General features: G+C 40.6%; 1 protein-coding gene across 1 annotated transcript in view; it reads right to left on the bottom strand.

The window, feature by feature from the left end:
* Nucleotides 1-14,118, bottom strand: part of SMPX (small muscle protein X-linked) — a 50,820-nt gene extending 36,702 nt beyond the window's left edge. Inside the window, exons 1-2 of the mRNA XM_081565959.1 lie at nucleotides 13,928-14,118; nucleotides 10,247-10,303 (exon numbers count right to left, since the gene is read on the bottom strand). Coding sequence (XP_081422085.1) covers nucleotides 10,247-10,285 — 39 coding nt within the window. The 5' untranslated portion in view covers nucleotides 10,286-10,303; nucleotides 13,928-14,118. The remainder of the gene's footprint in view (nucleotides 1-10,246; nucleotides 10,304-13,927) is intronic.
* Nucleotides 14,119-14,421: the final 303 nt, after the last annotated feature.

The following is a 14,421-nucleotide window of genomic DNA, read 5'->3' as shown; positions in this document are numbered from 1 at the left end:
GGTCCATCACTTTCCCTAGGGCAAAATCATGCCAAGAAGTATTTAGGGTCAGTATGTATCATATATGTTCAAATATAAGCACAACACAATTTTAGAGGGAAGCATTTTACAAATACTAAGGCTGAGTCTTCTATGCTATTTCTCTGCTTACTGGAAGCATCAGGTGGCCTTAAGAGGGAGGAGGGGGAGCATAAGACAAGAGGGAAAGTATGTCTTATATGGTGGCAAATATGGTAGCATACTTCATGAATTCCAAAATGCACCTCTTTTAATATTTCTGATATCAGAGTGCCTCACAGGCAATGGTATCTTAATTTTTAATAGGTGCATTGGTTTTATTTCTTAGCAAGACATAAAATACTGGCATTTTACAATAGACAGTGTCTTAGATTGGTTGAAATATCATTAAAGGAAAGGAAAGTCGCTCAATCGTGTCTGACTCTTTGTGATCCCATGGACTGTAGCCTACCAGGCTCCTCTGTCCATCGGATTTTCCAGGCAAGAGTACTGGAGTGGGCTGCCATTTCCTTCTCCAAGGGATCTTCCAGACCCAGGGATCGAACCCGGGTCTCCTGCACTATGGGCAGATGCTTTACCACCTAAGCCACCAGGGAAGCTGAAATATCATTAGGGTCCTGAAATAAGATCAAAACAATGTAAACAAGACTCACTGAGGATGATATATATTGAACCAATAACTTTCCATTACTACAGTTTGGGTGGAAGAGGGGAAAAGTTGATATAGGGATTATTTGGAAAAAAGTTAACTGGCTAAAAGTTTAATTAGATCACCACCATCCTTACCCATTTATTAAACATCTACAGAGAGCATCTTCCTAATAGGAAGTTCAAGTTAGCATATTGTTTCTGAAATATAAGATTAGTAAGCTAACCCATTTAATCAAGTGTATATACTTTATGGTAGATTGTGGTTTTCAGTAATGGAACATGTAAAAATCATCCAGGATAATGTATTTAGTAAAGCACATGGTCAGGAAATACCACCTTTTCTTGCTCAAAGATTGATTTTAGTAATGCATGTGGCCTCTCCATGGTCCATGGGTGGCCTATGGTAGTAAAAAAGAGCCCACTGCTAGGAGTGGCTACAGCTACTTTCTGCTTGGAGAAGTGACAACTACTCTGAGTCGCATCGTCCCGATTTGTTTAATATGAATATTAGGCTTTATTAGTGATTTTCAAACCTCTTGTCCATGGAACCCTTCTTTTAAGTAAAGCATGGTGAAACTATCTAAAATGCAAACTCAGTGGAGATGGACCTGCTCTGGCCAAGGTGATGGGGCGCCCAGATCCCTCCTCCTTCCCCCAAGCCCTGGGCCGTGAGCAGTTCCAAGGAACTTGGGGCCCAATCTGACAACCATTGAAAGAGATCATCCCTAAGTGGATGAGTATTGATGTACATTTAAAATGTTCACTCTGCCCATGGTTAAGATGTCTGTAATTTACTTTTAACCACTTTAGCATAGACAGTGTGATATTTTATATACACAGATTGGTTTAAACTGCAGTTGTAGGGAACTCCATTGCTCTAACTGGGAGTTCATCTTCCTGGGGTGGTTGGGTGATAAAATATCACTAAGACCACATTCTCCAGACTGCTGCTTCAAGTCTTTTCTGTTAGCCTCATCTCCACCAAGGCCTGAGACTTTAATATTTGCAGAAATGTCAAAAATAGGTGAGATAATGAAATGAGTGTTAGAAATAGCTTCTCTTGATGAAGGTGGAGGAGGTTAAGATATGTAGAATGGTTAAAATATTTGAGAGAACTTTCCCACACTGCTGAACAGAGTGTAAGAATCTGATGCCTATAGCTTGCATCTTTAGATTCAGAGCTCAGAAGAGTGATCCCTCATGGGCCTGTCTCCAGCCATTGATAACGAGGAATTCCAGCTTACAGCTGCCAGCCTGGGGCAACAGAATCCCCACAGGAATCTTTTATGCAAACTGGCAGTCACTCAGAGCACTTAAAGGGACAAGAGGTGAGGCTTCATCCAGCTCACAGACAGACTGTGAAGATGGTTTCTGCTTGTTTGCTAACAAATGTGTGTTAACAAAGTGGCAGAGGTGGATTGGGACTGTCACCTTAACCTGGTGGTGACATTGTGGAACAGTGACTGCCTCTCCCCCCACCCCCACCAACTGCCATGTTCACCCCAAACCCCAAGATTCAGCCTAGGTTGTCGCCACACTTTCATCCTGACCACAAACTTCTGAGGTTCAGGCTGTCATCTTCATTTTATTCACAAAGAAACTGAGCCTCACAGAGGTTAGGTCACATACTCAATGTCACACAAACAGTTCAAGGAAAAGCCAAGATTCCAGATCCACACTCCCTGACCTTAGGGACAGACTTTTTCACCCTATCAAATTCCTCTCCAAAGAGCTCCTTTCACTTGACCAAAGTTAACTCTAACCACTCTCACATTCTCTAAACTGGCTCTAAAATTGCAAACTCACATCTTGAGAATCGCCTTGGAAAAGGGGCACACAAATGGATAATTCTAGAATAGGTGTCAAAGGAACACTGAAAAATGAGCCATTAATTAACTGGCTTGATGCTTTTTCATCTTTAAGGCACCACTCAAAAAACCAGGAACCTAAATGGGTTTTTTGACAGGAAATATTGACAGGATCCACAGCAGCCTATGAACATGTCAAGTATCCAGTCGTTAACATACACACCAAGGGAATGTCGGCAGAGTGCTTTGTAAATGATTAGAGATGATTCATTAATATAATTGTAGGGTGGTGATATCTGAGTGACAAATTATAGACTAAATTAGAGCCATAGGAAAATTCCTTAGAATTTGAATTGCATAGAAATGTATAGACCTATATCTCTCTGTTTTTATTCCATCAGTGGGAGAACTGTGTCACGTTCTCGTTTCTTTCAGAGTCCTGCTCTGTTTGAACACAAACAAAATACCTTCTCAATGACTTGATTTTTCCATCTGCAAATTGAGCATCGTATTCACTACTCAAAATGGGTTTGCAATATGAGCTACATTTTTATGAAAGAATAAACAAACACAGAAATCAGTGACCTTGGGTTGATATATGGTTGGACTTCCTTCTCTATATAGATTCTGCATAAGTGTAAAGGAAGTGAGCTTTTTTTTTTTCTTTTGTAACACATTCTCTAGCATTTTTTCTGTCCTTGAGATGTATTCATCTTAGATATTTTTAAATATGACTCTGACGCAGCAGACCCAGTGCATCACTTTCCCAAGCTATACATAATTTGTTACATCCTCAAAGTTGGGAATGGAAAAAATCTACTAGATCATCTTTTGCCAGAACAGGATACGGTTCCCTGATAATAGACCTATCTGATGTGAAATGAATACTACACTTGATCTCACCAGGTGAAGAAAAGCAGAAAGAATTCCCTGTAAGTTAATTCCACCAGTCCCTTAATTATTTGTATTGTTCTCCTGCTTGACTCTGGGCTTTGAGCCCGAGAACTCTGGAAACAATATTCCCTCCAAAGCCACTCCTGTGTGACTTACAATGCAATGACATCTTTACCCAGTGGGTTGGGTTCTGATCGCTGCCAGCCACTGAATACTGACAATCCCACTCCACTTTGCTTTCCAGAGCCATTGTCCTCTGATCTCCCCCTCCTTTGGGTCCCCACTCCATCTCTCTTTTTAGTGTTCAGGCTTTTGGAGTTTCCTCCCATTGCATATTTGTTTCAGATGACTCCCTATGGGTTCTGTCTTTCATTTTCAGAAGTTTCCAGCAGCTCCTGCCAGAATCTGTAGCATCCCCCATGCCTTTCTCCCATCCCATGTGTAGAAGAACCCCTACATGGTTGCATTTTGCAGTATTTCTTCCTGTGCTTTCCTATTCTTACATCCTAGTCCTTCTCTGAATGGAGCAGGGTATGACATTTTGAGATTTCTAGCATCTTCACAGAAGATTTTCAGAAAGAGATGTGTTTTTCCTATATCTAACTAAAAAATAAGATTTCTTATTTAATATATTAGCCCAAATTAGGAAGACAGACAGACACACACACACACACACACATACACACACACACACATGCACACCAACTAAAATATATTCAACCCGTTTTAAAATAAAATTCCATATCACTGGAATGCATAACTTCTTTGTCTGTAGGGATTCTCGAAATGTGAAATGGATTCAGAATACACAAAACTTTCCCACTCAACACCATTTTGAGAAACTCCCACTCAGCCCCAGTCTTCACCCATGATGTTTCATACTGAAAGGTTTTTTCCCCCTCTGTTCTCAACACTTTTTGTTCTCTTCAGTAATTTCCTGAGTGACTCAACCGTAGTCTTGTCATCCAGGGAAAAGCAAATTTCAAGAATGTACTGTAAAGCTATTAAGATAATGTGTACAATTGGTTGGAGGTAGGTTATGTTTCTGATGTACTTGTGAATGTCAGCCTTGAAAAATGACATCTTTTAGTCAGTATATGGCTGCTTGCCTCATGTCACCAATATGGAGCCCTGGGCAGAGCAGCAAAGATCACCAGCAGGAAGTAACTCTAGAGTCAAATTGCTCCATTTCAAATTCTGGCTGCACTTCAAAGAAACCAGCATTGGAAACCATAAACAATGGATTACAGTGGTTTACCTAAGAAAGAAACAGTAGATCCAAGGTCAAAAGAAAAACGTGGTAAATGAAAGTTCATTTTTTCTCTTTTACAAATTTAAATAAAATAGTAAAGAAAGGTATGTATCATCATTATTATTTTTAGCTTTCATAAGTGTATTTGATTAACTGACAAACCATGGGTGGTGATAGTCTCTTTCTTTGTACCAAGGACTGTCATATACCTGAAATCTTTTTTTAAACTGAAAATTGTAAATGGGATTAGAGTCCCTAACTCCTGTCTGTAATTATTTTTGTCGGGCTGTTTTCGTCTTCCATGGAGCCCTTATGCCCTGGGCAATGGAGAGTGGAAGAGCAATGATAACGGATGGGGAAAGAAGAGAAGTACTAAAACTAGGGGCATCAAGATATTCTGTTCTACACATGGATTGGGTGACAATGGAAACTTCCCATGGTAAGAGGCCACACACTAACTAATGATGCAAGGCTCATATAATCATTCCTCTAAAATGTATGATAAAGAAGTTAGGTCTAGTTTCACAAGCAGCTTGATTAAATCAATTAAGCAGAACAATGGGATTCAGTGGCCATGGTCATTTGTATTTCCAGACCATATTTGTCACTGAGTCACTGTACTTTGTACTTTTCACTCCTAGCCAACTTATATGTAAGGTGACTTTAATCAGTGTAAACTGTTAGCTGCTTCTGCTGAAATGCTGACAGCCGTTCTGCATGTCAGTTGAGGGCTTTAAAAGGGAGTATTCAGCATCTGTAAAATGGTAATTCTCTCTCAAGTAGCCTTGGTCAGTATGATTACCCTTCAGATGGTCTGCTCCCACTCCTCCATCCTTACTCTGTGTGCCGAGGTAGAGATGGTAAGCAGTGAGACTGGACAGTTTTGCAGGGTGGTTCCTGACATGGGCTTTGGGATCAAGCAAGTTTGGTTCAGCTCCTGGCTCTTCTACTCACATGCTGTGTGATCCTGAGTGAGTTCTTTTGCTTCTCCAAACTTTTCATTATAATCCATGGAAATCCCATTGCATTGTGCCAGGTACATAGTAAACTCGGAAGAAACTGTGACTATTATTATCATCCTAATAATAATAGAAATTAGTCTCAAGAAGTTCATAGATCATATGGTAGTTCTATTTTTAGTTTTTTGAGGAACCTCCATACTGTCCTTTTAATAATTGAAATATCTGTAATGTTGTCCTTCATGGTGTCTGTAATGGTCAAGATCAAATTGTGAAAGGTAATAGTTATTGCTATTTTAAGCTAATAGATTTTTCAGTGTTTTTATGTAGTAGTGATTAACCTGTAAGTGTGACTTCCAAACTGATTTAAGGCAGACTGGCATACAACAAAGGGGTATAAGTAAATTTGACCAAAGTAAAAGTTTTGTAGACTGTTAGAGGCTGGAGAGAGGCTTACAGGTCATTTAATGAAGCATCACTCCCACCCAGCCCCCATGCCCTTTGCAGCTCACAAGGACCATGGGGGCATGAAGTCACAGAGCACAGCTATGACTAGGACACAGAACTCTTTTCCGTTCAACCATGAAACTCTCAGATCTCGTGGGAAAGGGCAATAATACTCCACTCACTTTGATCATCAATGGAGAAAAAGGGCCATTGATGACCCAGAGAACATTGGCTCTCACTGGGCTGAGGCCCCGGGGAGGCCCCATGATACCTTCCAAAGGGGGTGTGTTCAGGAGGCAGGGGAAGGAGGGACAAGTGCTGCCAGTGGTCATTGTCACTTGGTCTCATTAGACTTAGCGAACAGATCGCTGATGGGGTTAGATTTCCCGGCAGCTCTAGCTTGCCCCACCACCTGTCACGTCAGATTCTTTCATCTGAAGGTATCAGATCCACCGTGCCTAGTGTGCTGAGGTTACCTTGGTTGCAACTCCATTCCCATAAACAGTGGGGTTTAAGAAGCAGACTACAGAGTACAGAACCAGGGTCAGCAAACGACAGCCCATGGGGCAAAACCATCCTGCCACCTGTTGTTGTAAATAAATTTTCATTGACACATAGCCACCTCCATTCACTTGTATATTGCCTATGGCTGCCTTTGTGCTGTCACGGTAGAGTTGAGTAGTGCTACAGAGACCCAGTGATCTGTAAATCTTGAAGTATTCACTATTTGGTCCTTTACAGAAGAGGTGGGCCGACATCCAGTCCAGAACCTTATCAGCTGCTTGGAAGCCTAAGGCCCTCTCCAGGCTATGGAAGGATTAACTGATTTCTTCAGGATATTTTTATGCCCCTGGCATAAGTGAGATTTCATTAATACAATTGAAAAGAAATGTAGACTTAGATAGAATCTTCTTATAATTCAAAGGCAATCTCTTCTTCAATGTGAATGTGAAAGACAACTATCCATGTCCTCTAAGGGTGGGTCTCATTCTGGCCTCCCTCTTACTCTGGGGCAGGGAGGAGATGGAAGCAGCTGAAGAGAGAGCAAGGCCATTCCATGCATTACTTGGATAATTAGAAGAGCCATCTCTTAAGGACTTTGTGTGCTGTAAACCAGGCACTTGCTGTACATTATTTTGTGTATTCATTATAACAATCCTGTTCAGTAGTATGATTGTCCTTATTTTACAGAGGGATAAACTAAGGATGAACTAAGGTGACAGAGTGAGTGAATGGCCAGGTAGAGATCTGTAAACATTTGGTTTCATGTTGTCTAAAGCACATAGGTACAGTAATTCAATTACCTATGCCTGACTGCTAGAAGTATGGTTAACAGTGGCTTCAATTTGCTCAATCCAGACAAAATAGAGATCTAGCCATTACTTCTAGAAGTTTGCACTGAAAAACACTATCCTACAAGATACTCATTTCAAAGGTCCAATATGTTTAAGAAGTATTGCATATATCACCGCCTTCTTGGAAATTACCAAGTCGTTAGCAAGTTATGGACTCTGAGAAATCCTGCAGTAAGGATCCTATTCAACTTTGCTTAATGCAGTGTTTCCACTTTTTCATGGAACTCTTTAATTAACAACATCCCATAAAACAACTCTTCCAAGAGACACACTTTGGGAACCACATGATTACAATGATGATGATTGATAATAATGGCTAATATTTATTGAGCAGTTACAATAACCCATGGATTGACCTAGGCATTTACACGTGTGGATTCATTTTACCCTCACAACAACCCTATGAGCTCACATGTGGTGAATTCCCCACTTGACAGATGAGGAAACCAAGGCACAAAAAGGATGAAATAAGTTGCCCGGTCACATAGTCCTGGAGGCCATGAGCCCCTCAAACTCCAGGATCAGGTTTCAATTCATCTTTGCATAGCTGACACTTAGTATGGTGACTGGAACAAAGCATGCACCCAGAATATGACAGCTGAACTGGATTAGAGATAAGATTCTAATAAAAAGAAGTGGCTAGAGTGTGTTGAATAGAATATTTTATACAATGAGGGCACTCCCTCATCAGTTGAGGTTTCTATTTGTTCTGCACAAGACCATACCCTAAATAATGTTCCTACAATAAAGCATTCTGTACTGTGTAACCATTTTCATATTTTGTTTAATAGACCCTACTTTAGGTTAATGTGAGATGATAGGAAAATATCAGATAGTGCAGATCCTATTTAACCACAAGAAATAAAATTTCATTTGAAGGGGCATTAAATTAGGCTTTCTGTCTGGCATAAAATACATTGAAAGAGGTGATACCACATCCATAAGGAAGTACTGTATTGCCTTTGTTGGTAGAGTAGATGGATTTATTTTATTTTATTTTAATTTTTTTTAACACAAAAAAACATTTTGTATTGGAATATAGCTGATTAACAGTGTTGTGATAGTTTCAGGTGAACAGCGAAGGAACTCAACCATACATATACATGTATCCTAGATGGATTTTTTAAAAGTGCAGTATAACAACAGCTATTATGAACGGTCAATGGGAGTTTTTTTTTAAATATCACAGACCTAAAAATATATCAAGGTCAAAATTAATAGAACACTGATGAGTTTTCATTATAGATTTGAGGGAGGTCAGGAAGCACTAAGGAAGAAAAATCAACACATTTTCAGCTGTAAAAGGAAGAGAAGAAAAGGCAGACTGGGAGACTATGTTTTTATGTTCTGCAAAATAAAAAGGAAATTTTATGTTTAGCACTTCAAGAGCTTCAAATGCAGTGATTAAATGGTATTAATTTTTTTTTGTCACTTTAACATGGAGCATAGAGCATTCCTGAATGATTATTATAATAACAGTGTGACCCTCAATGAGGGCTTACTGTACTGTTTTAAGCATCTTCTGTGTGCAGCCCTAGGAGGTGAGTGCTGCTCCCTTTTTACATATGTGGAAACAGTACAAAATGGATTAAGGATTCAAGCTCCAGTAATCTCTGGCTTTACAGCCTGTACCACTAACAGCTATACACACTGGGTAACACAGACAGTTCAAAGGCTCAAGGATGCCTATAGGCCTGGGAGGCAAAATGAAGTCCACTACCAGTGTCAGGTACATCAGAGACTCATTAGGTGAACACCAGAGGGCAAACACGGCAATGCAAAGTTGATTCTTGGCCGATAGGCCCTTCCTGGGTGGTTTGTTCTGTGACAGGTTTTCTGAGGTTATTATACATCTTGCCACTTAAGGACCCCCTCCACTTAAGGCTATGCATTATCATGACAGGTAAAGATACATCCCTCCACCCACTTCTACCACCTGTGTGTGCTAGGGTCCTTCACCTCACACCTGACCACATACATGTCCCTTCAACATACAGTCAGTTGCTTATGAATAGGTGTATGTGTGATGGTGCATCAGACCCCAAGTATTCAGGAGCTGCCATATGCTCTGCAGTATTCATGAAAGTCCAGGGAAAAAGAGTTTAAAAGTTCCATCAGAGAAAGTACAGATAGCTCCATTTTGATGGAAAGGAAAGATGGAATTTTACAATAAAGCATTGTGCCCAGCATCTCAGGGTGGGAGCCATTTGAGAGTTAAACACTGAGCTCTTAAGAGAAATAACAAATTTAGTATTGAGTCAAAACAAATACTAAAAGCTTTCTCTGTAATTGCGTTTGTGCTCCAAGATGTCTGCTTCCCCCTCCCCTTATTGTAGGTAACACTTAAGTCTGTTGAAACAACCAAAGAATCTGTTTGCTGGGAAGGCATGAGGAGACATAATAGAATACAGACTTTAAAAGATAAACACCCAAGCCTTGGGAAGAACACTTGACAAGAAAAGGACGTTTTTCAAGAACCATGTATTCTAAACAGATGAGTCAACAAACTCAATTGGATCTAAAAATGAAAATGGAATTTTAAAATTTCTATCAATGAGCATATCAAAAACTTACACATCGAAAAACATCAAAAAATATGTGCACTACATTTTTGTAGAAGGCCATTTAATTCTCATTCATAAACTTTGAGTCCCTCACAGTGATACATTTTTACACAGAAACAGCTTCTCCTTTCTCGGCTGTACATTACCAGCCTTTTTCCTTCCTGAATTGTACCTTATACAAGTCTTTCTTCTCTCTTTGAAGTTAATCATCAGGTGGGTGAATGATCACAGAAAGTCTGATTTATTAAGCAAACAGGCTGGAAGTTGCTGATGCGAACATGCAAATGTGTTTACTCACCTGGATGGCTCTGACATTGGAAACTGGCTGTTTCGACATATTGACGTGGTCTTATCCCTAAAAAAACAAGTAAGAAACTGTTAGAGGCGGGGGCATTCAGATTCTCAGGAGTGATAAATTTGAATTTAACTCATGATTCAACTGGGCGGTCACCCCTTTCACTGGCCATATATTCTTTCAGTCTCAGTTTCCAGTTACTTAGAGACTCTCCTTCCTCAGGCCTCAGGGAGAGGGAACACTAGAGCACTGGATAAATCATTCAGGAGGAGAAATGCTGAGATGCCTAGCCCCTGATGCTCCTGATAGGCAATCAGAAACTTGAAAGGCACTATCATCTCCTTCCCTGCCCTCCTGCCCTCCTGCCCAGAACGGCAAAGCAAAGAGGTTGTGGGAATAAAACCCCTTTGTCTGGGGCCTCGGAAGCTTTCTGCTTGAAACTGAACTTTTGATCTGAACCGAGTTGTTGCCAGGGCTGTGCAGTCAGTCCATGGGGAGCGCCTCCCCTCCGTCAAACACCCAAGGAGAAATGGCCCATACTTCATTCCTATTACTGCGATGCTCTCTGCTCGCTGGACACATGTTTGTTCCAACCAGAGACCTGGGGGCCGCATCTCCCTGCTCTGTGCGTCCAGAGCCTGGTCTCTGTAAACCCGGCAGCTCACAAGCAAGCTTCACCTCTGTCTTTGCTTTTAATGAAACACTCTCCGGAAGCACATAGGACTTACATGATGGTGTCAGATCCCCAAGGTGTAGCAGTGCTTCCTTCTGAAAGGACCTTTGCTCCTTCTGAAAGGACCTTTGCTTTCTTTCAGTTGAAGACCTGACTTTGAGCCCAGTGACTAAAGGTCGTGGTCTACTGGGGCTACGGGAGCAGGGAACAGCCCAGCTCTGAACATGTGTTGTTTTAGCTTGGTCTATTAAATAGGACAGGGTGAAGTGGTAAAGTGTGAAATTCAGTGAATTAAAAACATGCTGCTTTTTAAACCCAAAACTGTAAACTGGGTTGATTAGTGTTTCCTCAATTGACTGGTGTAAGTGTGGGGGTTATTGGTGAGTAATTGAACACAGTAGTGTCTGCATTTGCCACAAGTTCAATGTCACCTGGACTATGTCAGTCAACATCTTGAGGCCCATTTCCTCTTCTTTAAATTTTACCAGCTTCACAGGTTGTGGTAAAAATCAAAATGACATAAGGGCCCTGAAAATGCCTTGTGAAGTATATAAAGCATGATGCAAGTATTTATTGTTTTATTGCCATTGCTTTTAGCTGGAGACCTTTAGTTCTTTACTGCTGTACAGTTTTAATACAGAGTAAGAATTGCAATAGTGATGCCCCACAACACTTTACAAATAAAAGATCTGAGAACTCTGAAAAAATCTTCTAAGTGTTAGGCTCTATTATATGAAGTTAAATCATTACATAATTTTTTAAACTCTCATAAACAGTACATCTAACTATATGGTCTTTGGAATCACATACCTGAAAACAGTGGGGTTTTTTTTTTTAAGTTCTACCTGAATGTTTTGGTAATATACAGATATAGCCACCATGCATAAGGATCTAGGTAGAATTATTTTCAATATGGTTAAAAAAATTAAAGAGCTATTACAAGTCAAACAATCAGGAATGCATTTTGCTCTGTGATATGTTTCAGATAGATTGCTGTCTTTTCTGCAGTGTAAAAAAGTCAATGAAGGATTTTTAATTTTTGGATCTAGGACACAAAGCTCAATTTCAAAAAGAAAAGCTTCGTAGTTTAATATTTAATGTTTCTATTCCTCAAAAGCTATTAGAAGTCACACAAAGCAATAATTCTCACAGGACTTTAAATATCTCATCCTATAGCATTCTCTGTAGGTGTACAATTAAAGTTTAACTATTAATACTTGAGAACTTTAAAAAAATGTATGTCAATTTGAAATGTGAGGATTAGGATTTATTTTATGTTATTACAATAGCAAGTTGAAATGTGAAAAAAATAAGGCAATGAATGATTGCATTTGTACTGCATGGATTTTTTTTTAATTACACTGATTTTGTTTTTTGCTAAACTGGATTTGTTGTATGTTGTGGATCCCTCAGCCTAACGGATGGATATTCCTCGGGCATTGTCTCCAATATAGCTTTGATATAACCTTATTTGCATAGATTCCTTCTCAACATATATGTCAGTCTGTGAGAGAGACATCTCTAGAAAGTTGGTCAGATCCCAGCTCTCATTCCTTGCAAACAGGCTAGATAACATTCGTGTAAATCAGTTCTGCAGCCCATCCTGCTGTCCTCATTATTCTCAGAGAAATCAGGGCAAAGCACACTGATGAATAAAAATAGACAGTGTTCCCTGGCTCTTTCATGGCCCTGCCTTCACCTCCATTAAGGATGCAGGGTGTAGAATGCACCTTCCTTCTGTTTCTGCATGCTTCATCCTGGGCCCCCAAAAAGAAAACTATGCCTTAGATGTACAACTCCACTCACATCGGGACCACAGCTTTGCATCCGAGGAGATACTCTTTAGAGTACCTCTGTTACTGTGTCTCCTCGTTCTGGCTTCAGTTGGAGAACACAGACAGTTTGACCAGGAGTGTATGGACTTTTACAAAGCCTATATTATAATGGAAATGCTTGCCAGCTTAGCACGGTTGAATTTTCCTGGCGCTTGTGCAAGCCTGTGGGGATCTTTAATGGTCTATACGCTGAGTCATGAACAATATTCCTCAGCTGGTATTTGATTGGACAGCATCTGATATCTGACTTCTAAATAAGACTCTTGCACGTACTAAACATTTGTCAACATTAATAGCACTAATTTAAGAAGAAGGGAGTCAGAGGAAAATAAATCAATATATGGAGAGAGGGGGCTTTGTCTGTCCTTTTTAAAGGTCAATTAAGTGGTTACAGCTCAGTCTCACAGGGAATTATCTTCTGTCCTGCAGCTAAAAATAATTCCCAAGAAGGGTGCAGAAAGATGTTCAGCTGTCCATACTAACTCTTTATTCAACCCTGCATGAGATGTGCCGAGAGGGAAGAAGCAGTCCGCGTGCCAAGTATCAGCCTCTGGTGCCCACACAGAGAGACAGGGTTGCTGCCCTCGCCTCTGATGGGTCTGGGGAATGCTGTGGTCAAAGGGGGGCTTTCAAAAAGACGGGTCTGGAGTATTGACAGTTCTATAAGTTGATACAACTTTATCACTGAGGTCAAGCCTGGCACTTAGGGAGAACAGAAAAGGATTTTAAACTTGTAATGTGTTAACAGCTCTGGCAATGATTTGTGTTCAGGTAAACCAAAGAGCTAGCATCATAGCTTTTCTCTGCCCTCAGTTCTCCTAATTATTTCTAGGCTTACAGCTTGAGTCAAGCCTGCAGCTGATCAACTGCAACCCTGGCCTTAAGAATCAAAATGACATAATGTTCAGGGTCAGAGTCATCTTAGTTGGACCGTGGAAATTTTCTTCAAGTGACTATCAATGAAAACCACTTTTAGTTCAATATTCTTTCAACCTCTCCACCCTCCGAACAATTCAGAAAACAGAAGCAGCAACATCACCAATAGAGAGTGAATTTACAAGGAAGCTACACCCTCTAGTTACAAGCCTACAAAGTTAGAAGTAGCCACTTCAAGTTAGGTAGCCAGGGAATTTCTTTCAGAAAACCCAGTTGCCCAAGGTGAGTCCTCCTGCTTACCTGCTTTATGTACTTGTTTCCTGCCTGAGGAAAGTCCCAGGAAGCCAGGTACAAGGATACAAGGCTCCTCAGCGAGTGGAAGGGACGCCGGGTGTCTTCTGAGCTGTGATCTCGGTTCCGATGCTTTTCATGTGGCTGAAATAGCTCAAGCGATCTGTGCTTCACCCGGTACTGAGAGCTGCTCCCGGCTCGGGGCTGGAGGGGAACTCGGTTTAAGGATAAGTGTTAAAGAGAATTCCTGTCATAGTTCACAGTTGTTCTTCCTAAATATAGAGTTTGATACAAGCCATACGCTGCCTCCAAAAGGCTTGACCGTGCTGAAAGCAGGGCTCAAATGTCAGCCGGAAGGTGGCTCTGGAATCTTACTGCCCTCCTCATCTTCCAGAAGATGCTGGCTGCGTTTTCTCACAAATTCTGAGGGGGCACAGGCAAGTTTGAAAAGTAGGAAAAGTTTCTATCTTTAGCTTTATTACCCAGAGGCCAGAAGACCAGGA

This window comes from Giraffa tippelskirchi, chromosome X, assembly GCF_054371585.1.
Source record: "Giraffa tippelskirchi isolate mGirTip1 chromosome X, T2T-mGirTip1v1.2.pri, whole genome shotgun sequence".
Classification (NCBI taxonomy): Eukaryota; Metazoa; Chordata; class Mammalia; order Artiodactyla; family Giraffidae; genus Giraffa; species Giraffa tippelskirchi.
The sequence above is the reverse complement of the archived record's forward strand: the minus strand, read 5'-3'. Positions and strand labels throughout refer to the sequence as shown.